This window comes from Bradysia coprophila, chromosome II (assembly GCF_014529535.1).
Source record: "Bradysia coprophila strain Holo2 chromosome II, BU_Bcop_v1, whole genome shotgun sequence".
Lineage (NCBI taxonomy): Eukaryota > Metazoa > Arthropoda > Insecta > Diptera > Sciaridae > Bradysia > Bradysia coprophila.
Genome location: NC_050735.1, coordinates 5,603,823 through 5,628,817, shown reverse-complemented (window position 1 = coordinate 5,628,817; position 24,995 = coordinate 5,603,823). Strand labels below are relative to the sequence as shown.

The 24,995-nt window shown below is 34.5% G+C and overlaps 1 protein-coding gene across 2 annotated transcripts in view; it reads left to right on the top strand.

The window, feature by feature from the left end:
• The window catches only part of LOC119068882 (glutamate [NMDA] receptor subunit 1), a 139,653-nt gene that overhangs the window by 101,103 nt on the left and 13,555 nt on the right, over nucleotides 1-24,995 (top strand). For both annotated transcript variants that reach the window (XM_037172743.1, XM_037172752.1), the window contains 6 exons: nucleotides 1,997-2,832; nucleotides 8,415-8,537; nucleotides 13,877-14,098; nucleotides 19,845-20,047; nucleotides 24,045-24,210; nucleotides 24,429-24,534. In XM_037172743.1, the coding sequence (XP_037028638.1) occupies nucleotides 2,677-2,832; nucleotides 8,415-8,537; nucleotides 13,877-14,098; nucleotides 19,845-20,047; nucleotides 24,045-24,210; nucleotides 24,429-24,534 (976 nt within the window). In that variant the 5' untranslated portion in view covers nucleotides 1,997-2,676. The remainder of the gene's footprint in view (nucleotides 1-1,996; nucleotides 2,833-8,414; nucleotides 8,538-13,876; nucleotides 14,099-19,844; nucleotides 20,048-24,044; nucleotides 24,211-24,428; nucleotides 24,535-24,995) is intronic.

Below are 24,995 nucleotides of genomic sequence, written 5' to 3'. Positions count from 1 at the left end.
TAAAGACCATACACTGAGGTAAACTGAAAACACACAATACCTATATCCGCCTAGGAAACAGGGCGACGCCATGCTCAACCATTTTCCGTATTGCTAGGTACATTCTGGAAAAATAGGGTAAAATTATGGCCGATGCTATTCGAACGCGCGTGCGAATAGTCTTTCTTACGGTTGTAGGCTATTCGCACGCGCGTGCGAATAGTATTTCCTACTGTTATAGGCTATTCGCACGCCGCGTGCGAATAGTCATTCTTATGTTGGTTGACTATTGGGACGTGCGTGCGAATAGCCATTGTTACAGGTGTGGACTATTGGGACGTGCGTGCGAATAGCCAATCCTACAGGTGAAGACTATTCGGACGCGAGGCAAATTCGTGGAATATGATTTCGCGCACGCGGCGTGCGAATAGCCTACGGCCGAAGGAAAGACTAATCGCACGCGCGTGCGAATAGTCACTTCGTAAAATTATACAATTCAGAGGAAATATTTACAGTATGCAGGTATGTTATCCAGTGTGCTTGAATATTTTTACATATCAAAAAAGAGGAGATAAAGGTCTGTTTCTTCTGGCAAACTGTAGGTTATATTCCACCCACTTATTCTATCTATCTATCTATCTTCTGGCAAACTGTCTGCAATTGTTTATTTCTCGAGCATTTCATGTTGAATTCTTACTATAAGAGATTACACAAATGGTACATGTGTAATGCTGTAAGTTTATTGCTGCAATAGTATTGTACAATGTTGTACAATGGCTACCAGTGCCTATATTCGCGAAAATATTTTCACGAATTTTATAAAATTTTCAAGATTTTCTCAAATTTTCGTGAATTTTCGCAAAAAGTTTTTTTTGTGAAAATTTGAGAAAATCGCGAAAATGTGAGAAAATAGGTGAAAATGTTTTCGCGAATATAGGCACAGCTGACATATCAGCAGTATATAGTAGACTCAAACATTTTAGGAGGATCAGGTCCCTTGACTGAATTTTGTTAAAAAGATTTCAAAATTTTAAAATTATTTTTATCTTCAGAGGACAGCAAACCGAAAGCTTGCTAAACAAAAATGTTGAACGTAAAAGACATAAAACTTGTTAATGCTTGGAACACTAAATTCTAAAGTAATCGTGTTATCGAGAAACGGGAAATAGTAGAATGCTATTTAAGTGAAGTATTTTACTTCGCATGAGGTGATATGATATGAGGTGATAACGATTTCATTACTCACTCGTTTTTCTTGTATGTATTAGTGGCACAATAATGGGTCATTTTTCTCCCTAAAATCAACTACATAAATTCAACATTACCGTACCAAATTAGTTGGTAAGCGGCTTCATTATTTCGTATGTTTTACATATCTTCGCTGCATACAAACAATAGTACATTACTTACCAATGGGGCAAATGATGGAAACAGTTACGCCTGAATCGGCAACTTTCACACAAGAAGTACCATTTCCATCATTTACCCCGTTACCAAGTAAGATATTTTATTCAAAAACTTGGTGTAAAGTTTTGGCTCCGTGAAGTAAAGTTAACTTTACCTCACGCTTTTGAAAAAAACTTGTATTGCCTAAACACCCGGAATATTGTTGTTACACGTACATTTCCCCCCCCCCCCCCCGCGGAAAGCGGTCGTTACATGTGGGAACCACGCTTTCGGCTCGGATATGCAAACTCTACACTTGTCAAAATAACCGTTTCCAAAGCTTGTTGCTTAAAACCACACTTGTGAGTTCGGCTCGTATCACAAAATTGATCACTCATGTAATGAACTACCTCCTCAGCCTCAAACGTATCTCAAGGAATGTCATCAAATAACTTTCTTTTCAATCGGTTGATAAATGATTGACGATTTCAAGTGACTTTTAGTCGTAGAACCCTGACTTTCAAGGCAATCATATGCTGTACGTTAGAAGTATAGTTAATACATCACATTATAAGAGCTTTCAGCACAGGCGTTTCCATTAACTAATTTCGGCTTTTCTTTTCATTTTCAGTAATGCAGTACACCATTCTACCTACAATATGAACATGGACACACAACTGATTTAAGTAATAAAAATTTAAAGTAAAAACCTAAAATAAAAATCACTAAAATCGATGAAGAAAATTTACTAGTAAAAAAAATAAGAAGAAGCAAAACCTGCACACATAGAAATGGAATAAATTACAAAAGTTAACATATAAAATACCTTATTGCCAAGATAAAAAAACGTTAAAGAATTTTTATTAAATATATATTTTTAATCAAAGTTTTATGTAGCCAATAAATCTTAGAATATGTAAACCAAGATGTCTAAAAGAAATTAGAAAATTTATAAAATAAATAAAAAAAAATTGAAAAAATAAAGGTGTTGCTGTCTAGAATCACGGTGTATAGATGAATAAAATGGAAATTGGTCAAAATCATTATTAAATAATAATAAAGAAAAACTCAATGCGCTTAAACTTTAAATTAAATAAATTAAAAACTAGGCTTAAAATGATAAAATCTTGACTAATAAAAACGGAATTAAATTCAATCCTAAAAAACCATGAAAATAATATTTATAAAATAAACCTAAGCCATTAAACTTTCTCAATAAATTAGCATAATAAAAATCAATTTAAATCTAAAACAAGAACATAACTAACAAAACCCCATTAAATATTAACAAAAGAAAAAAAAAGCACAAAAATGGCATTCATTATGTTAGCAAGACTGTTCATACTTCTTCAATTACAAATGGTCGCACTCGAAAAAGGTTCATCCGCGGACAATCCGGCGTATTATAATATTGGTGGGGTGTTAACCACAAACGCCAGTCTGGAGCACTTTTCAACAACAATAGCGGTGAGTACCGAATGTAGATGTTGTTTTGTGTCGGTATATTGGTTTGGTCTTACAAATGATAATTTGTCGATTGTCTTCTTGTTGTAAGTAGGTATCCTTCCTTTTACATTTTATCATAATGTCCTTGAAAGTATTTGTTCTACGAAACCATTTGGCTCGAATCTCATAATGACTAAGATAATAAGCTGATGTTTTCAGAGTTTTTTCTTCTCACTTCTCATTTCATTGATAAGTTGAAATACCAATGGAAAGAAGCTTTTCTTCATTTACATCAAAGAGACGATATTGATAGTATCGAATCAAGTTGTGATGCGGCAATATTAACCATCTGTTTGAAATTAATGAATAATTTTATATTTTGCAATTCGTCGAATTATTTCAGAACGCAACACTTGACTGATTTTATATTCAAATTTGCTATTTCGATATCATATTGGAAAAGAAAAAATGAATCAGGGACTATTTTTGTGGAAAATGTTTTACCATATTTTCATGAATTTTACCACATTTTCCAAGATTTTTCCGAAAATTCCATGATTTTCAAAAAAAAAAATTAGAAAATTTGGAAAAACGTTGGTAAGTTCTGGAAAACTAGTGAAAATTCAAGAAAAAGTTTTCCAAAAAATAGTCTCTGTTGAAAGGAGGATGCTCATGCTGAGGATGCTGAAATTGATTATTAGTTACGTTTGTGAGTTTGTTGAAGTGTGTAACGGATTTGCATAGGAAAAAAAATTGAAATGCATCAGAAAAAGAAGGAAAGAATTATTAATATCGAACGTTATGTCAGATGTGAAATTTTCCATGATTTCTTTCTGGAAAATGAATTCGATTGACGAGACGATTTTCATTTGAATACGAATAATTAGACTCGCTTGGAGTAATCGTAAAAGACGCTCCAATGTACTTACAAAAAAGAAGCAGGACACAGCCCGGTCGTACGTTCGCTAGAATTTTGATCGAAGCGTTAAATTTTCTCCACATACAAGAAAGCTTTTAAATTTATTCGGTTCATTTGTTCACCCACTCGTTCATAAAATTTAAATTCTAAGGCGCATTTACTCAATCTTACGTCAATAGTGAATCTTTATCTTCCTTGGAAACAACAGCGGATTTTTCGGCCCGCCTTATAGTTCTCAAATATTATGTAAATATTCAGCTAATGGTGCTTATAAAACTTGTGTTATTAACTCGAAAGTTATCCGGTTTAAGCCTCTTTAGCATTCAGTCGTTCTTAATTGTATAACTTCAGAGTTTGAGATAAAACTGTCGAAAAAGGAAGCTCTTGCTTCTCGTGTTTCTTTTGACGGTGTACGCAACAGTCAAAAAAGTTTTCACTTTTACGAAACATTGTTTTTTGTTTGAATAACGCATTCCATTGTATAAAGTTCCATTCGAACAAAGTTTGTCAGAGCAGGTCTTTCGTATACGAATAAAACGTAGATCAACAATGATGGAATAGGCGAATAGTACATTGGAGGTTCGGTGGTGGTAACAATTAATTCGAATTTATATTCAGCTAATGCAAACAATGAACATTAAAACGTTCATTCATCAAAACACATTGTTCCGCGAAATTCCATTCAGTTTGGCAAGAACAAAAGGAAACGAGACCTTATCTTTGATTGACGTTGGTGTTAATGTAAGTTTAAGCATACGTTCATAAAATATGAATTTCACATTACCGATTTTCGTACAAACTACAATCTTTCGACTACATGAGTTTCGTTCCATCATACAGATTGGTTACCATACTTCGTACCAATGTAAATCAGAATCTTACATTTGACGCACTCAATTTTGCACCTAGCGTAAATAGCAAAAACATTCTCTAAAATATTCATTAGATTTTTCGACTGAGCAGGGAAAAAAATCAGTTTGCGGTTTCATTTCGTTACACTCTCAAACGTGATGAAACACACAATGGCCAGCATTAAAACTCATTTTACCTAAACAAATTTATGCAAATCTCTATTCACTTTAAACACCCGTTGTTGACTGTTCGCCACAAAAGCGTCGTGAAAAAAAAATTGTTTAAAGTGGAACGCTTTCAGAAGTGAAAAATTTAACAAAACATTTTCCGTTATTGCGCTTATTACACAAATTTAACTAAACGCTCCCTGTGCTTTTCGTCGAGTAACTGATAAGTGATAATTATACTTGTATCAATAAATTATTTATGTCATGAATAATTTAAGCACATATTCTGTTTCGGTTGGGTAGTTACTTGATTCATTAAGTCAGCGGAAATTTATTCAGAAACGAGGAACATTAGCTGCTTAACGCACAGAGAATGTCGCAGATTGGTTTCAAATATTTCGTATACATATAGGCATTTTGTGGAGCTTTTAATGTCGTTTGTGGTTTCGTTCATCAAAATCTGAAGTACAATTTAATGAGCAAGGAATATCATAATCTGGTTGTAATAATCTTGTGTGTGGCTGAAGCGCCTGTCTTTTCCGTGGAAGGGAATATTACATCGTCTGTAGACGTAAGTAATTGGATACACAAATAATTGAGAAGAATTTGAATGGGGAAACTGCTACCATCGAAACTCTTTGTCTAGTAATAAAGGAATTTTCGAAAAAGATATTCTTTGACTAGGTAATCTGTTAGTGACAACCGGCAATCTCTGGAAAGAAAACAATTATATTATGTAACAAAAGGAATGTTGAAAATATTGAAGCAACAGATTTTGATACAACCATTTGACGCAACTTTTAAACAGAAGAAGTACCAAATCTGTTTGTAGAAGGTGAGGAAATAGAATAAAATTGGTTTTGTAATGCGTTTCGCTGAATTTTCTTGCTCCTTGTTACGGCTAAATGATTTGTTCATCACTCAGTGGTTAAGAGAGGGAGTAGTAATTTTCACTCTTGGTGTGACGCTGTGAGCATTTTCGTTGCAAAAGGCATCGTATAAATCGTTACTGAGAAATCTAACGCCGGCGTCACTCACAAAGTGACATTTTCCACAAATTGTGGCATTGAAATAACAGATTTTGATACAAACATTTGACACACCTTTTAAACAGAATAAACAGAAGAAGTATTAGATTTGTTCGAAGAGAGTGAAAAAATCGAATTAAATTGGTTTTGGTATGCGTTTCCTTGAAATTGTTTGTTCCTTATTTCGGCTAAATGATTTTTTTTTTTATTACTCAGTGATTAAGAGAGGGAGTAGTAATTTTCTCTCTTTGTATGACGCTGTGAGCATTTTTGTTGCGAAAGGTATCGTATAGCCTATATAACTCGGATATATAGTTGAAGACAGAGTTATCGCGGGGTTCTTTTTAAATATATTTTCCATCTTTCCCAGTCATACATTTTGTAAACCAAAGCTTATTTAGAATAAGCAAGAACTGAACTTCACTAGCTGATAAAAAAACACACTCTTTTTGTAATATCAATACCCTCTCTAGCAACCAAACTATAAAAAATAAGGGCGTAAACATTGACAGTGTGCGCTGTCACAGAAAATTTTACACTTTTAAAAATAAATTAAATGAAGTATGAGCAGCGATGACCTTTTTTGTGTTGAAAATATTACGTCTACTGTCACCGTCTTGGTGTTCGAAAGTCAATAATTTGTGATTGTGATTTCTTTTTTTGTGTGTTGCTCCGTCAGTTTGGTGTTCAAAAATGAAAGAAAGTTTAAAATTTGTCTTTTTCGTGTGATGTCGATATTGCTTTAAAAAAAAGCGCGGCACGGCAACTTCATTACAAAAAAAAGTCAGTGTCAAATTTGTCAAAATAAGGTGATATGTTGACTGCGTCAAAACGAAGTTTGGTTGCTAGAGAGGGTATTGGTAATATATAATCATAACCCATCATTACCAACGAGTTTACTACAGTCATTCGTGTTACGTGCAACCTTGTGTGTCTATGCACTGTATGTAGCTTTCCTTCGAACTGTTTTCGATATAACAGTATTGTCTTTGTCGACCAGCTGGAGATGTTCAACTGTTGCTGATTCTGAATAAGCCTTTGGTTTACAAACTGTAAGAACTATTATTAATTTACATTTTTCAAACCTAACAAAGATCAATTGTTACATTCCTACTCAGCAAGTCTTTCTGTTCCAGCAGAACCTCTCTTCTCTAAATCTAAATCTATAACAAAAGTTTTTGAGAATATTCCTGCTACATAAAAGTAAAATGTTTAGTGATTCTGAGGTACAGATAAGCCACAGGGACAAAATGGTTAGTAAAGCCCCGAAAAACAATCTCTTGTCATCCATGTAAAACACGGATACCGCAACCAATTTCGACTATAATCTCTAAACTGAATGAAATAAAAAGATTTTGCCTTTGCTTCCAAAAATTCAGAAAGGATTTGCCATCATATTCATTCCTATTCCCATTCCCAACTCTCTTTCCATTTTACTGTACATTTATCTATAAATAAATGCGTCAACTAAAGCTGCGGCTTTCTATAGATAACAAACAAACACACATATACAGGATTCAGAAAGCGTCTCCGAATCACCGTATGTGAGTGAATGTGATTTATGATAACTCTTCGCTATTTTTTTTTTTTGTTCTTTGATTGTGGCAATTTTATAGATCATCAAAATGAATGTTTCATGTACATACACATATGTGGTGCGCGCGGGTTGTTATTTATGGGAAATTATATTGTCATTTTGATGTGCTTTGTTCGGATATGTGTATGACAATATATCAAATCGCTGGCAAAGCTTAGAAGTTTGAAATGTTCTTTGATTCAATGAAAAATGTACGCATTGTCGCTGGGAAGCATAAAGTACAAAACATTTTTTATCTACCCGAACTGTATAAGGCACCATTGTGCCAACTGTATAATGGGAACAAATAAAAGAAGTAAAACGGAAAAATTAACGGAATTAACTTCGGTTTTTATGTGTGGAAATGGCAGATCGTTTTTATGTTTTATTATTCAAAACAGTAAATTGACATTAAACTATGGACATGAATGGTTATTCATGGCGTTGTCATAATAACGAACATTCGGAACGAATATTCAGAGGAACATTCGATATTTCAAATTGCTTTCATAAAACCCATTGCTGACCAGACGAAATATGAGATGAGGTGAAACATGTTTGAATATTTGAATATTTCCACTCTTCATCTCATCAAATCCATCGACAAACATTGATACCAATTATAAGTGATTTTCTTAACTCTAACTTTGTCAAGAGTTTATCGATTCTTACTCTTTTCTTATGTTTTATTACATTGCAGACATTTTTTAGCAAATACCAAAGTCTCAACAAGCTGTCGTTTCTTTCTACTTCTTTTTTGTCGAATACAAAGTTTTAAGAAAATGTTTAGAGGAAGGTTTTACGAATTGTTCTCGAACATTTATGTTGTCATTGTTGGAGAGTCTTCTGTAGCAAAGTACAAAACTGTATAGTAGTTCACGTCAAAACTTTGTTTTGACTTTCTCACAAAATAGACTTGTCATTTTCCCCTCACTATTAATAGTCTTAACTTATAAGATGCTTTCTGTGTGTCAAGCCATTCTCTTCACTTAAGCTTATTCGACTTGGGTAAATACACCAACAACGTTCTTAATCATATCGTTTTCTAATATTATTTTCAGCATCTAAATTTCGATCAACAATACGTTAATAAGGGCATCACATATTATGATCAAACGATTCGAATGGACGCTAATCCTATAAAAACAGCCCTAAATGTGTGCAAACAATTGATATCGAAGAGGGTGAGTAGAGTATAATATTAATTTTGGAGATAATGTATTTTCGTTGTACCGACTGTTTGTTCGAATCAATTTGGAAAGTGTATATTTGTCTATGCGAGAGAAAATAAAAATGTAGTCAATGTAGTCATTGAAAGTGCGTTGAAACGATAATATCGATGATGACACACACACACAAAAAGAAGGTTTTTTTGTCGTCTTCCCTTTTTTTATTATTATTTCTTTAGCCACCTGTAAAAATGTCAACATCGAATTTATTTTGCTTCGTTATTTTACCATCTATATACGGGATACACCATCGCTTTATCGATAAATTGATAAATGAATTCGGTTCTGTCGAGAATTTTTGGATGTACGTGGACGTACGTATAAATCGTTCCGATTGAAATGCTAAAATGTAAGGCATAAACAGTGGAAAGGATCCGTACGAATAGTACGAATAAAAATGAGGAAACTTGAAATTACACTACAACACCGCATAATTTAATCTCTCCATTAAAACGTCTCTTGTATTTAAAAACATGTTATTAATTAATTTGGTTAACATACGGGTTGGAATCCATCTCTTTTAAGAGTGATATCGCCAAAAGTTGAACCAATTTGAAAGCAATGGTTCGGCGATCCGGGCAAGCTGTAGCTCGTTTGAATCGTCTTTCAATTTTGAGCAACAGGTATCTTTTGCTTTTTCTGTTAGTTTCCCATTTTCGATGTGAACACGTGAAAAGTGATTGCATGTCAAAGGGTAGTGAAAACAGTTTTTTTGTGGTAGCTCGAGATAGACATTTTTCTAAAAGTTGAAATTTTGCAGGAATATAGGCTTCTGACAGACCTTCATAAAAAATATCATCATCGGTAAGGGCCGCCACCCGTTCTGGACTTAAGACCCAAAATATGGTCGATTCCCGAAACTTTTAGGGTGCCCCTCATATAACTGAATATAGGTCAATATAGCTCAATATGTATATACATAAGCACGATATGGTTATTATGGGTTACAAAATTGTCACCTCAAACCCACCCAACACCTAACACTTCTTCTGTTTAAGTATCATTTTAACGAGATATTTCATTTTTACTAAAATCTTATATGGCGCACAGTGTTCCAAAACGTTACTGCCACATTCATAAATCTATTTTTGACATCAGTACGTCACTTTGCGACCCCTTTATGTCCGGAATTACCCTACAATAACAGTAGACTTTCGAAAAACCAAGAAAAATTTTTGTTGGTTTTTTGGGTTTTGGAGCCCATTTTCCCCGTGAGGGGTTTGTAAATTTTCCATGTTAAATATAAAAATCCTAAGGACGTTGCAACTTGCATTGAGACACCTCAAGCATACTCCTTATGGTATTTTCTATGTTCCCGAACCTACCTGCTCACCAATCGCTGTAAAACAGATCTCTTATTCCACATTTTCATCAATAACCAAAAAAATTCAAAAAAGCCTCATGAAATAAAATCGTTGTCTCTAACATTTCTGCAGTAGTAAGTGAAGGCGAGGGGCAGGGGAACATAGAAAATACCATAAGGAGTATGCTTGAGGTGTCTCAATGCAAGTTGCAACGTCCTTAGGATTTTTATATTTAACATGGAAAATTTACAAACCCCTCACGGGGAAAATGGGCTCCAAAACCCAAAAAACCAACAAAATTTTTTCTTGGTTTTTCGAAAGTCTACTGTTACTGTAGGGTAATTCCGGACATAAAGGGGTCACAAAGTGACGTACTGATGTCAAAAATAGATTTATGAATGTGGCAGTAACGTTTTGGAACACTGTGTGGCGGATGTAAAACAATCACTAAAATTTGATAAAATTTCCTCGAGATAGCGGCAAAGAACACTACTTATCATCAAACGGCCGAGTAATCTAGACAGAACCCTGATTTCCAATTCAGTGACTCGATTTAGAAAAACTTTTTTTTGTTTGGTGTGGTCATATTACGTCGAGGAGTAAATCACTGATTTTTTTTACAAGGATTATATGGGATTATACGGGATTATATGGGATTACATTAGAAAGTGATTTTCCCCTCGTATTATGTCTATAGTTGCTCTTGGTTCATAAGTTTCTCAAAGAAAATAGCATTTTTCATGCCAACTCTGGACCATCGCATTGACAGATTTATAATTTAGACTAGCATTGGACATTACTGAACAGGAGAGTTATTAATTAATCTAGGGGAAAAGTAGATTGTAGAAAATGTCTAGTCATCCGAGATAATGGAATTTCCTAACTTTCGTACCCGAGCTTATAATACTGTTTTTCTCACGTAAACAGTCCCACTTTCTAAGATGTTGAAATGAGAGAATATCAGAGAAACGGATAGCAAAATCATTGACAGCTTAGAATCTAAGCCTTAGGTACCAGCGTTACAATAGTACCACTCTTTTAGTTCCACTTTCTCTCGTAAAAGGGAAAAAGTGGAACTATTGTAACGCTGCATATATGCAACGTTACAATAGTTCCACTCGTAGAAGGAAAGTGGAACTAAAAAAGTGGAACTATTGTAACGCTGCATATATGCAACGTTACAATAGTTCCACTCGTAGAAGGAAAGTGGAACTAAAAAAGTGAAACTACTGTAACGTTGCATATATGTGACGTGAAGATGTGAAGATAGTTACACTTTTTCCTTTTACAAAAAAGGTGGAACTAAAAGAGTGGTACTATTGTAACGCTGGTGCCTTAGGTCGAGGTTATGATACGAAATTTATATTTTTTACGTGGGCCAAGCAGTACATAATTTTTCACAAGAAAGACGTCGGAAGCATCAGCTGGGCGAGAAAATTACTATTTTCTCACTTGGGTTGTGATTTTTTTTTTTAATTGTTTGAGTCTGACACCTATATGGTTTTACCTCACTCAGCGATTCAAATTCGTTGCAGTAAACCTATAAACCACTGTACGTCGTACGGGTCTAAACACAAATTTTACGACAATAGAAATACAACCAATATATCATTCCGTTAAGTTTTCACTGTATTTCTCAATTCAATTCGATAAACCAATCAAAATAAAAAGCTGAAATGTTTTTACGGAATCGTAAAATTTCAATTGTGAAGTTATAAAACTTAAACATTCGCGGATGACTTTAAAATTGACTTAATTTTTTACAGTATCCGCCCTTCTGTACGCAGAAATATTCAATTTCCTCTCATACACAAAATATATGACTTTCGACGACATAAAAAAATGAATCATCATATACAACACCGTGATCATAAGATACCATACGATATTGACATGGTACATCGTAAAGAGATTTAAGTGTCACGAATTCACATTTTTTTTCTCGCTAGGCTTTCGAAGCTACGACACAATAATGTTTACACAGGGAACCATAAAAACGTTGATCGGGTTGAAATATTATGGTAATTAAAATTAATGCGAACTTTTTGGTGTGTGGTTCGGGTTCGACAGCTGAAACGTTATGATAATGTATTGGGATTCTTAAATACCAGTAAAACCGTAACCAAAGACTGTTGATAGGGGGAAATAACACATTGAATTTCGTGGTATTTCTGCTTCGATATTATTTCAAGTGCATTCCCACTCTTTAGTATTACTTTTCGCTATTAAATTTCGAATTTGAACAGTTATGTACAGAGAAATTTATTGTCTATGGTCTAGTGGATTCCCCCTCGATACAACTCTTCACATTAAAGTGTAAAGTGGTTTCTGTCATCTAACCTTTCATTCCCAGACGTCGTAAAATTTCCATTTTTTCTGTCTGCATTGTTCAGCTCACATACTCCGCTGTAAAATTTAGGTCAACGATGCTAGGGCGAATGGACAATCGATAAATATGCAGCACACCAATGAACACCACTAACGACCTATCCGGTCCCATTAAATTTAAAATAGGTCAGAGCTCTATCAATTGGCCATATATGAAGACATGAGCGAATACTTCACCTTACTCGACGAAACATTCACTGGCTGGGCTTCCATAAATTATTTCGCCAGAGACTTGTTTTCCGAAGCTATATTACCTCCAAAAGACAGGTGAAAGACGTGCTTACGGTTTGGCACGATAAGACGTAAATCTACTTAGATATGCTGAAGAACACCGTAAAAGCCGGAATACAGAACATTTTCCGTACACGAAAACTTTTCGAACAGCTTAATGCGCATAGATGATTTTCATCCCTTTATGGTTGTCTATTCCACTTATATTTTCAAACAACTGTTTGCAGAGTATTTTATATAAAATGAACTCTAAACTTATGGTGAACTGAACAAGCTTTACCTCTTAATGAGGAGCATACAAATTGTCACTAATTCTTTCATTCCTGTCTCTTCCGAATTTATGTTTTTCACGTTCATATTGTAAATATCTCAGGCATAATAGATGACACTTTAAACTCATTTGTTGTTGTACTTTTTCCAAACATTGCAGCTGCAGAGTACCTACCTGGATCCGTAAAATAGGATTTTCTTGTTGTATTCGTTATTAGGTGAAATTAAAAAAAAAATGTGTATAAACCGCACTACGGTATCATGTTGAGTGTATGCATAAATTAGTTCTGCGTGTGCATTGTGGTACTGATTCTATTGTCTGTGCGGTGAAATATGAATAGTAGGTTGCATTGGATGCTGCGAAAGTAATTCATTAGATGAGGTAATCACTCACTCGTATGTTTTTGAGCAGCTACTAGCATGGCTTCGGCAACTGTTTTTCGACAAGTGTATTTGTGTACCTCCCTTCGGCTCGGATATACAAATTTGTCGAAAATACTTTCAACGAACCTAGTTGAGTAATGAAATACGTAGCAGCATCCATTGCATTCGAGTGTACTACCTTCCCCATAATGCATCAATTTTGCGAGGGGCATATTGCTATGTAACGATCAACTTTCGCATGGGGAAGGTAGTAAAGTTTTATTTTCGCTTCTTAGCGGTAGTCTCTTGACACCTTTTTTGCTTACGTTAATAGCCTCTTTTCATGGTAATAATTTTTGGTTCGATAATTTTGTTTTCGATTTGATTTGATTGTCGTCTCAATAATCCCATAAATTAAGCAATTTTTTTTTTGCACCAATTTCAATTTATGTAGACATACGATTTATTACTTCATCGCAGATATTAAGTTACTCATACACACCAACATAAAGCGTCAATTTACGTCCTTCTAATTATTATCCTATTACAGTCAACACCACACCAACACCAAAGTGTCATAAACTTTTCGTCCCCTTTGTTTTTCTACTTTTTTTTTTTTGGTTCATCATAAAATTCTCGTTTAAGCGACAAAATAAAAAATGAATTTTAAAAAAGCTCACATTCCCTATCGCATTAATTAATCATTTTGAATAATTCACTTTAACTTCGTTGATACAGGTATACGCGGTGGTGGTGTCTCATGACCAGTCTGGTGATTTATCACCAGCAGCTGTTAGCTATACGAGTGGATTCTATCAAATACCGGTTATCGGTATATCATCCCGTGATGCTGCGTTTTCCGATAAGAATATACATGTGTCCTTTCTACGAACCGTACCGCCGTACTATCATCAAGCGGACGTGTGGTTGGAGATGTTGAGTCATTTCAGCTATACAAAGGTAAAGTGAACTATCATCGAAGATAATGTGTTTTTCCTTTATGCATAGAATTTATCTCATTTCTTTCAACGTATAATGTTGTCTTTATCGGTCAGTTTAATTAATTATACTGTCGTCGATTGATTGAATGCATTAGGTAATATAACTAGGTCATTGATTTTCTCAATAGATTTTGCAATTGCTACGAAATACAATATCATAAATTTCAGAACAAACAAAGTGAACTTTGTCTTACATTTTCAAACGAGCCTTGCTCAAGCCTTTTTGTCTGCTAAAAGACGCTGAAAATAGATAATATTTCTTTCTTACCTTCTAAGTAAAAAAGAAACTCGTGTGAATTACGATGGTATAAAGTTCACACTCGATGCAATTTTCTTATTTTAAGACATTTTTACCAATTTTTAATCTGCTGAGAAGTTGTTCCATTTTCTCATGATTAAAGTATGCAACTCGTGTGAGTTACGGCTCTTGCTTCGCTCTCACAATTGATAGGTAATATATATTACACACTTGTCAGGGAGAAGTCGAGACTGATAGTGACAAGAGTGTACTCTATTTTATCACATAAGCGAACTGAAGTGTAATTTTGACATCCGAACATCCCGCGTTTGTGATAATTTTTCATAATAAAAGGCAGAAATAAATCACGCAAAAAGTTCTTTTCGGAGTAACTCCTAAATTTTATTACTCCAATACTTTCTATTAACGAGACAATAGTTATTTGTTCAACGTGGAAAGAAAAGTTGGAAATTCACCCGAGAAAATTCAATTTTTCAACTTTTCTTTCCGAGTTAAACACAACGGCTTCCAATGTTTCAGCGGAGGGGAGAAATGACTATTCTCTCGCCTGCGTTGTGAAAAAATTCTTTTGCAAAATCTCTAAGATCACCAGTCCGTTATAGCCCTTCCTTCAACTTACCCTCAGGAACTTCATTCCTTTTTGAATACCAAAAAGCTTTTGTGATTTTGTGAATCCTCTAACAACTCATCCTGTAACGAGACGATACTCAAGTTGTTTTAGGAATGAAAAAATTTCCGGATAATTACTCGTGTTTTCATATGGTCAAGGCAAGGCATGGACAAAGCGTGACCAATATTTTCATTCAATTATGGTTTATGGTATCTATGAAACAAATTTCAATCATTAAGGTGGTAAAGACGTTTGTGGCTCTGTGCTACTTTCAAGCGAATGATGGAGCGTGGAAATGTGATAACTCTGAAATGATGACAATAGATTTGAGACGATAATTTTGACAAATTTTTATATTTGTTCACGAAAATGAGTGCTTTGTAAACATAAATTTCTCCGCTCGAATTTTACAATGTTACGCCCACATACTTATTCGCCAACCATTTTGCCATTTCATAATTTTCCTCGGGAAATTTTCAATTTCTAATTAACTTTTTTTTTCGTCATGTCAACGATCAATCAACATTCGCTCGTTGAAATCGAAATTGTTTTTCTTGTGCTCACAGACGTTACGTCTGATTGAAAAATAAATGAGTGAAATTGAATGATGTTCGTTTGGAAATCTTTTCAGAATTCAATCAACTCTGAACACGACCTTAGATAGTGTATCCATCAAAGGATTTATTGAATCATTTTGTCAGTCCCTATCAACTTAATCTCATTTTAAATTACATGAGACAGTTTTTTCCGTTAAAACTCAATTCCGTGTTGCTGTCGTCAAGCGGAAAGACTCTTTCAAGGACTCTTTTCGACGAGCAAATTGATGTCAGCGTATCGCGTATGTAATGCTGTCTAAAGCGTTAACATTTTCTAATTTCTGGATGTAACGGATAACCATATTCGTTACGTTGATTAAAACATGCGATGAAAGCATTGATTTTTTCACTCGTGAGCTTGTGATAAATCTTGTTGCTTACAATTTAATTATCCGATCCGATACAGCGTCAATATCAAAGTGTATTAAGAAATACTCCATAAATATCAACCACATCAACCAACTCTGTTGGATCATTTAATGATCTTAATTACGTGGAACAAGAGGAAAATAGAACGGGGTGGCGATAAGTGTCGTCGTGCCTGAGGTTTGCTAATAAATGTATGTGAAAGCCATACGCAATAAGTATGGGACGCCTTTTTATATCTTTAAGACGAAATCTATGTGTTTGAACCCCCTCATCAGATATTAATTGCTTATCAGTTCAGTAGATTAATTTTGTGTGTGAGAAAATGTAGTGAAACAGTGGATTCAGTAGAGTGGAACGCTGCCACTACAACGTGAATGTTGTTCGTTATTTATAATTTGCATCAAAAAGCTTAAGAAATATGTTAGAAAAGAACAATCACATCGATGAAATCAATTAGAGTTGAGCGATTCAGTCGTTTTGGTACACAGACCATTTTCTAGCATCTGTTAGCGACGGCGACAACAGAAATGAGCGATGAACTCTAGCTAATGTGATCTTATATAACAAAATTTATGTTAATATGTTAAAACAAATGAAGTAATAGACTTTACACCAGTCTGTTGAATATACTTAGATCCAAATAAGTAATAGAGCTGATGATGCACGCAAGTTCATTTTGCACCGATCAACAGCAATTTTCCTAAGACCGTTACCAACACCTTTAAAAATATCAACACTGAATTCGCGGTTGCAATATAAGTGCACGGACCATTATTATGGTGACTATTAATTTTTAATGATTGGAATATTTGATGGTCGGGTAACAAATCTAGTAGCGACATAACGACATTAAGAGAGAAATTTTGTAGTATCAACTACTGTTCGGTATGGAGATATATATTTTACATGCTACATGCGTCGAAAACCGTACTTTTCATGTTTTAAGCACTTCTTTCGACGCCCTCAGCATGTAAAATCCATTACATAACTCGGGATAAAAATGAAATATCTCGTTTTCGTGTGTTTATTGACCTCGGCTTCGCCTTAACTTTTCATCTTTTCATCCCTAGTCATGTAAAATGCTATTACATGCTTTTGTTTTCCCTAGGGTCGAAATAGGCTTTTTACACACCTAGAGAAAACCAGTTTGGTTTGGGGTTTAAAAGCATATAAAAAGCATATAATAGTCATTGACGAGGGACTGAAGTCCGAAAGTACTTTTCCGTGGGACGTATCGAGTTTTGTAGGCCTTCCCTTAGCAGGCCTACAAAATCCATTACATTTACTGGTGATAAAAGTTGAAAAGTCTCGTTTTCGTGTGTCGGCTTCGCCTCGGATCAACAAAATTCACACGAAAACTCTACTTTTCAACTTTTAATGCCTCGTTATGTAAATAACTAATGTGTCTTGCAGTACATACATCAACATAAATATTAGACAACAGACGAAATTATGTAGATAATTTAAAACACAAAATTTAATCTTCTTACCGTGCTTTTTGTAACACCCATAAATTATATGAAAACTGATACAAGCCATTATTTTCTGAGTGTAATGGCGGCTGATTTATGGGTTACATACTCTGGTTAACAGATAAGAAACTGGATTTTTAAGATTTCATATTTTCGTAAAATGTAAAAAGCAAAGCGCCATTAAATTAGGTGCACCGCGACACACCACTTCTCAGAATTTACAAAAAATACCACCACACCATCACGACAACGATAATCATCACGATAGTTGAATTTTAGTTTGTGAAAATTCGCTGTATTATCAATGTGGTCACCTGCGCTACCTGTATTAGTGCTGCCTCCCCAACGGTATACAGTCTTGGTCAATGAAAGTATAAACGAGGTATGGTCTATTCATACAGACCGGAGGACATGTAGAGGTGAGTGGGCTGCCCATAAAAGTGGGCTACCCACGCCCATGGGCATGGGCACTTTTCAATTTCGTGGGCATAGGGCGCAGAATGGGCACTTTTCAAAAATGTGTGAGCCCACAATATTATGTCTTAAGTGTAGTCAAGATTTTCCGTACGATGTAATTTCATCAAGAAATTTTAAAACGGCTTTCGCACATAAAATCGTGTTTACAACTCATCAATTTACTAGAATTTTGCACGAACGATGTGCTGTCAACCTCAGTTTCGCCTCAGATTGACAATTTTCACATTTTTTACGAAAATTTCCGATGTGGGCCATGGGCATGGGCTGGGCATTGGGCATGCTTTTTAAAATTCTTGGGCATTGGCTGCGCCGTGGGCATGCTTTTTTTTAAATTATTGGGCTTTGGGCAGGGCGGGCATAAAAATTAGGTATGCCCACTCACCTCTAAGGACATGGCGATTTCATATAAACAAACTCACCTCTCATGAGAGGTGAGTTTCTTTATATGAAATCGCTATGTCCTCGGCTCCATACAAATTTTGACATTCGACCATACCATACCTTGTGTTGACGTTCATTGGTCTTGGTCGCATACCAGTCAAAAAACCAGTCAAGAAAATCGAGTTTATGTTTGATAAATAAAATGTGATAAAATTCACAGCTAATATCCCACATACACCCAGAACTACATATGATAAACACCTTCCTTTTACAAATTTCAACCAACATTTACTCGTGTTTCTTAGACTTTGAAGTACTTGACTTCAAATTTAAGTAGAAAACGTGCACATGTACTAACTCTAGTGCTTTGAGGTAAATTAATTTTATGTGGATTATGTGGTTGAAGAGTCAAAATAAAACGGAATCGGAGATTAGTAAATGTAGTTGAGCTAGTTTTTTCAGCAGAATAACAGAATAACGTATAGGTCCTGACTTTTTTTGTGATTTAATGCTCAAGTTTCCTAACAAATCATTTTGTTTTAAATTTTAATTGGCTTTAATTCAAACACATTTCCTGAAGAGTTTCATTTTGGAGCTAAATCAGTGGAATTTTTTATTGTAAAAATATTCTTTTGTTATACAGTAAGTCTGTTATGGAATGAGTGTCGTCAAAGTACTTACACAGCTGGTCTATAGTTAGAAAAATTGTTAAATGCAGCAATTTAAATTAAAATAATAGAAAATTTACTGAAGCGTTCAAAACCGTTCGTAGCACGAACTTTGGACGCTAATTAAACAAAGAACAAAAATTTAAAATAACATTAATTTGCACGGAAACACCAACGAAGGACAAACTCGCTACCCTTTATAGCGATATATAACGATGAGATGAGATAAGTAAAAGGTTTTTCCCAAAGAACATTTCTTCGGCAAACATACAAAAAAATCAAATTAAATCAGATAAAACTCATCAAAACAAATATAAGAAAAAATTGGTCCTCTCTCTCTCTGTCTCTCTAATTTTCTTTCGGAAAACATCTGTCATCTTGTAGGTTTGCATAATTTAAATTGTAGTAGTCCGAAAGTCCCTCGAAGCAGAAACCTACGTTAATATCCCATAAAGTACACAAAAGAAACCAACATTAAAAAAAAGCTTTGTCAGTCATTATTTGTCTCCTTTCGCATTTACGAAACACTTCCCTCAGCAGTGAAACTTTGCCCGACAAACAATAGACAAGGCAGATCAAAAAAATTTCCTTTCACATTAAAAGAAAGAGAAAAGAAAATTTTTTTCCTATTATCTCATGAATGTCGTTTCAGGTTGACTTCTTCAACTGAATGCACCAAAAAAAAAAAAAAATGAAATAACAATGCCACATCGAGACATAATAGACTGAACGTGCAGACTTCGATACAATTTTATATTCTATTGAAAGGATTATTTATAATGAAGCTTTTGATAGGCTCACCTCAGCTCACAGTCAATTAGTTTCGTATATAAAATAAAAACCCGCCCCATTCTATTCTTTTTTTTTAAACAGGTCATCATCATACACAGTTCAGATACCGATGGTCGGGCGGTGCTGGGCCGATTTCAAACCACATCGCAAACTAATTACGATGATGTGGATGTGCGTGCTACCGTCGAATCGATTGTGGAATTCGAACCAAAGTTGGACTCGTTTATGGATCATTTAGCTGAAATGAAAACGGCCCAGTCCAGGGTCTATTTGCTGTATGCGAGGTTAGTCGATTAAAATAAAATATCAAACTGTTGTGATCTCTGTGACGAATAGATTCAAAATTCAATCAACGAACAAATGTGATTTACAATGTTAATCTTTGTTCTTATGGAATTCATGTAATACCCTACCTGTTATTGCTGGTATATTTCATTCCTGTATCCTAAAGCAAAAGCAAATATCCTCACGTAAACAAGAAATTGATTGCATTCGAAGGGGAAACCATGCGAGCAAATTCTGTCCCACCTACTTCCATTGACGTCTATTGGAGCATCTATTGGCATACTATTTACTTCAATTGGTCACCAATAGCAAATAGCACCTGTCCCAGTATTTTGCTCGCGTAGTTTCCCCCTCGATTGCATTGCATTTTATATGATGAAAAGGGATACAGTGAGAAAACTCTAAAATCAATTTCAGTCTGCTCTTATTAAATTCAAGTAGCAATCTACGAGTTATTGTCGGTATATTTCCTTCCTGTATGCAGGAGCTAAATCAGATATCCTCTCGAATACATTCAATTGATTACGTTGCATATATAATATGAATATGTAGAAAATTGTAAAATATTTCAGGCATTAAAATCAAAGAAAATGCGTTGCAATAGAAATATAACTATGCTATATCCAGTGTTTCCGCTGAAGATTATTTTTATCTCAAATATTCCGATCGACTCAATGAACTACACACAGTAGTAAATTGACCATGATAATCACGAGTATTGAACAAATTAATTGCATGAGTAAATTCTCAACAACAATGAAAATCTCATTGTTTCCATTATCACATCCAAAGTTTGTTTTTTACAATAAAAAAAAAAATAGAAATAAAAAACCATGTTGCTCGCCACACAAAGTCTAGCTACGTGAAAATTTTAAATTAAATTCTCGCATCGACAATTCGTTGAACGTACGTTATACATGCACAGTGAACCTGTTCTGCTTATTTTATATGAGACGATACAAGTATATCCTTACAGTCTACATATTAACATACACCCAATGTCTCTACGTATTTTAATTGTTAGCATAGATCTATGCAGAATGATTTTACATTCTGGAAGATGCGGGAATTTGAAAGAAGATTAGGTTTAAATAAAGAGACTTGAACATTCGTATTGTATTACTAGCTCTGTCATATTAACGATACTACAAAAAAATTACTTTCTGTTGCGACAAATCATGTTGTAATGGAACACATTAATAATAAAATTGCTCAATGTTTCCGATTGCAGTTCCGTGATGTAATCTTATTGAGCCATTGACTTTGACGTCTTCATACCATTCTTCCAAAAAATTAAAATTTCGCAAAAATACGTGATAGTCATAACGAACAAATAAATACAAATCTAGCCAAACCTTATTAATCGCTGAAAAAACGTAATATCAAAAGATTCTGCAACCAATTTTTGAACCGCTCCAAATTTTAGAAATTATCTGCATTTTCTTCTTTCAATTGAGTTTACAATCACCATTACCAAGAAAAGGACAATATTAGAAAACCAACAATACAATTAAAGTTGTTGAAAACCAAAAATAATGAAAGAACCACAACCGAAAATAAACGGCACATTATGTCAAACATGCAATAATATTACACCAAACTGTAACAATATTACAGAAGTTGCAATAGTATTCGTTTGTAACGCAATAAGATAACAAACGAATATTATTGCATCACAAAAACGCGGATTCGATTTCTAAGGCTATGGAGCGATATTAAATTTTTTGACTTGCGTACTTTGAAAGAGCTCATGAAAGTTCACGAAACTAGGTTTTTGAACCCAAAAAAAATTTGGTCCAAGTCCTTAGGTTCACTCACTGAACCCTCCGAATTCCGTAATAATATTGCAAGATTACAGGGTTCAGTGAGAGAGTGCACACACCTGGACGAAACTTTTTTTGGGTTCATTGGTGTACTTTGGTGAACTTTCACGAGCTCTATCAAAGTACACAAGTCGCATAATTTTGGAATTCAATTTGGCCTTAGAAATCAAAGGTGCGTGACTGTAATAATATAGTTCCGGGAAAATCTTATTACAGTAACATTACACATATTGCAATCTTATTGTATTTTTATGTTTGCAATGTTGGCACTGTAGTTCGTTCGTTCGTTTTGTTTTTAATTTTTGCAAAATGCGAAGAGCGCCACAGTTTAAAATTGTGTGTTCTACATAATGTACTTATTTCAGAATTTGATCGGTGTAGGGCAGTGTTCAAATTTAATGTTATGGTGCGAATATGTGTACGTAACTCAAAGTAAAACATTTTTAGGCTGTCAGCTATAATATTTCTGATTATATGAACTATCTTAGTCATTGTTGTCACACGTTTTAAATTCTTTATTTAACTCAAATTTTTATTAATTTTATAATCTTCGCAAAGAAGTATACAAAATGAAATCTAAAATTGGAATTGAATTTAGGCTACGATAAAATTACAATCATTGCAATGTTAATTGCATTTTTATGAATTTTGTTGACATTTTTGCAAATTATTGACTTAAAACCGATTCACAAACGTTTTTGAATTGAACTTTTTCGTCGGTTTCCACTTCGCTTCTTTAAAAAGGAAATCGTAAAGTCACCAGAGAAATTTATTTAATTCTCTTTTTTTGTAAATTCCCGCATCTTCCTGAGGTTTTCATAAAATGTCTAACCGAACACATAGTAGAACAAATATAACAATTTAAGCTGTTACTCGATAAAGACTTAACGTCGAAAAGGGTTTATGCAAAATGGTGTGCATATCCATTTACCTATGGTTTACAATGTTATCGTTTCAAAGGTGATTAGGCATAATACTAGACCTATACGCCGGTTGATTTACATTCGACGGTTGTGGAGACGTTTATTTAATTCATGTTCTAAATGCGATTTATAAATTGACTCAAAAATGTAACGAAAAAAATAAATTTCAATTTGGTTTTTATAATGAGAATGGAACGATTTAATCGTTTCAGTCGTTAGAAAATCCTTCAAAATTTTACGAAAGAAAATCATCAAATCCTTTTAAAATCCATCCAGAATCAGTTAAAAAAAATCCTTCAAAAACAATGAGAAAATCATTGAAAATTGACAGAAATCCTCAGATGATTGTCTTTTTGAAAATCCTTTGTCAACGAAATTGACAAATATCTGTCCCTCCTCTGGCGGTGACGGATGAGAAGGGTGAGAGCTAGGACTAATAATTACTAAAGTAAGCTGCCAAAATAATTAAATCTCAGTTCATACAGGAAAATGTTTATTCTTTTAGTTACATCAAGACGTCGTCGGCTAAGTTTTTGGGCTAATAACAGAGCGTAATCTGCCGTGTGAAGTCAAAACACCATATAGCGTTATTTGTGTGCTTTGAAGAGCCTTCGAAAGCTTTGAGCTTGTTGTGGATTCCATTGGAAAAGTGTAATATTTCATGGAATTCAAAAAACGCCTAAAGCTCTCGAAAGCTCGTTTCAAAGAGGATACAAATGCGATACGGTGATACGATAATATTGAGAAATATTTAATTAGGTTCTGATATCGACCGGAAAGCATTTCTCCTGCTGAAACTAATTTCAGTACAGATGTCTTACCTGGTTAACGTACGGGTCTACAGCAGCAAGCACTCCATACCCCAACCATTGTAGTTCCCCCAGCAACAAGCATTCGGTTTCGTAACTAGTTATATGATCTTGTGTAAATTTAGCAAGAAACACTCTCGGTAACGACTGGAATATTTATAAGATAACTGAAACCGATTTTGCATGAAACTCTAAACTGAACAGCAGCCATACATCGTCAATTTTGACAAATTGTTGATGTTTCTGTCTCTTGTAACGTTCATTTTATTGTAATCATCGTAAATTCAATGTCTATATTTAACCAACTCCTACGGTTCGTTACACATGATATGACCCACTTTTTGTTACCAATAACGTATGATGTATATTCGGCCAAAACATATATCTGGAAAACCAATGCAGTCTGTGGTTAATCGATTATTTTTTTTGTGCATATTTTAGCAAGGATGATGCTTTTACAATATTCCGCGATGCAGCAGCTGTAAATATGACGGAAGCAGGCCATGTTTGGATTGTAACTGAACAAGCATTAAGTGCAAATAATACACCGGATGGTGTGCTTGGCTTGCAGCTCGTACATGCGAATAGCGAGAAGGAACATATCCGGGTATGTGTTATCTTGTCTCATGCATTTCGCATTTAATATGACAGAGGTTGATTAAGTGATGCGATTTCTTTTGTTGTGTTTTGCCGCACTATTAAGTTAATATTATTTTCTTTAATTTTGATGTAAATTCACCTTCATATACGGATAAGAGCGAACGTTTTATCAGCTCCGGTAAATGTTAGTATACCATTTTGATTACAACTTTATTCCAACTATAGGATAGCGTCTATGTTTTGGCATCCGCCATCAAGGAAATGATTACAAATGAGACAATTACGGAAGCGCCAAAAGATTGCGATGATTCGGGCGCTATCTGGGAATCAGGTAATTTAATTTCCCCTTGTGTATATAAACAGCACCCTTGAAATATGGTTGTGAGATGTGAGATATTATAGCCGTTCAACGGGAATAGAGGAAAACATTTCATCTGATTTGTCACGGAATTGTATTATGGTTGACAAGTCAAGAGACTTTTATTGTTAAACGTTGGAATTCGAAAGATTTTTTTTTTCTTCTTCATTTATTCGTATTATGGTTGTTTTGCTTATTCGATAAAAAAATGCAATTTTCGTTGTGAATGTTTACCATACTTTTTCCCCCTATTTTTCATTTTCCTCATTCTCACAGTGAAAACGTCGTATACATGTGGAAATGCAATGTACTTGAAAATCATTAACTATACCGATGACACATTTATTTGAATAGCAATCGAATTGGAAAGCGCCAGGGTATTTTGCGAAATTTATATATATTTTTCGCGTAGAAGTTTTTCTTTTCAATCTGGA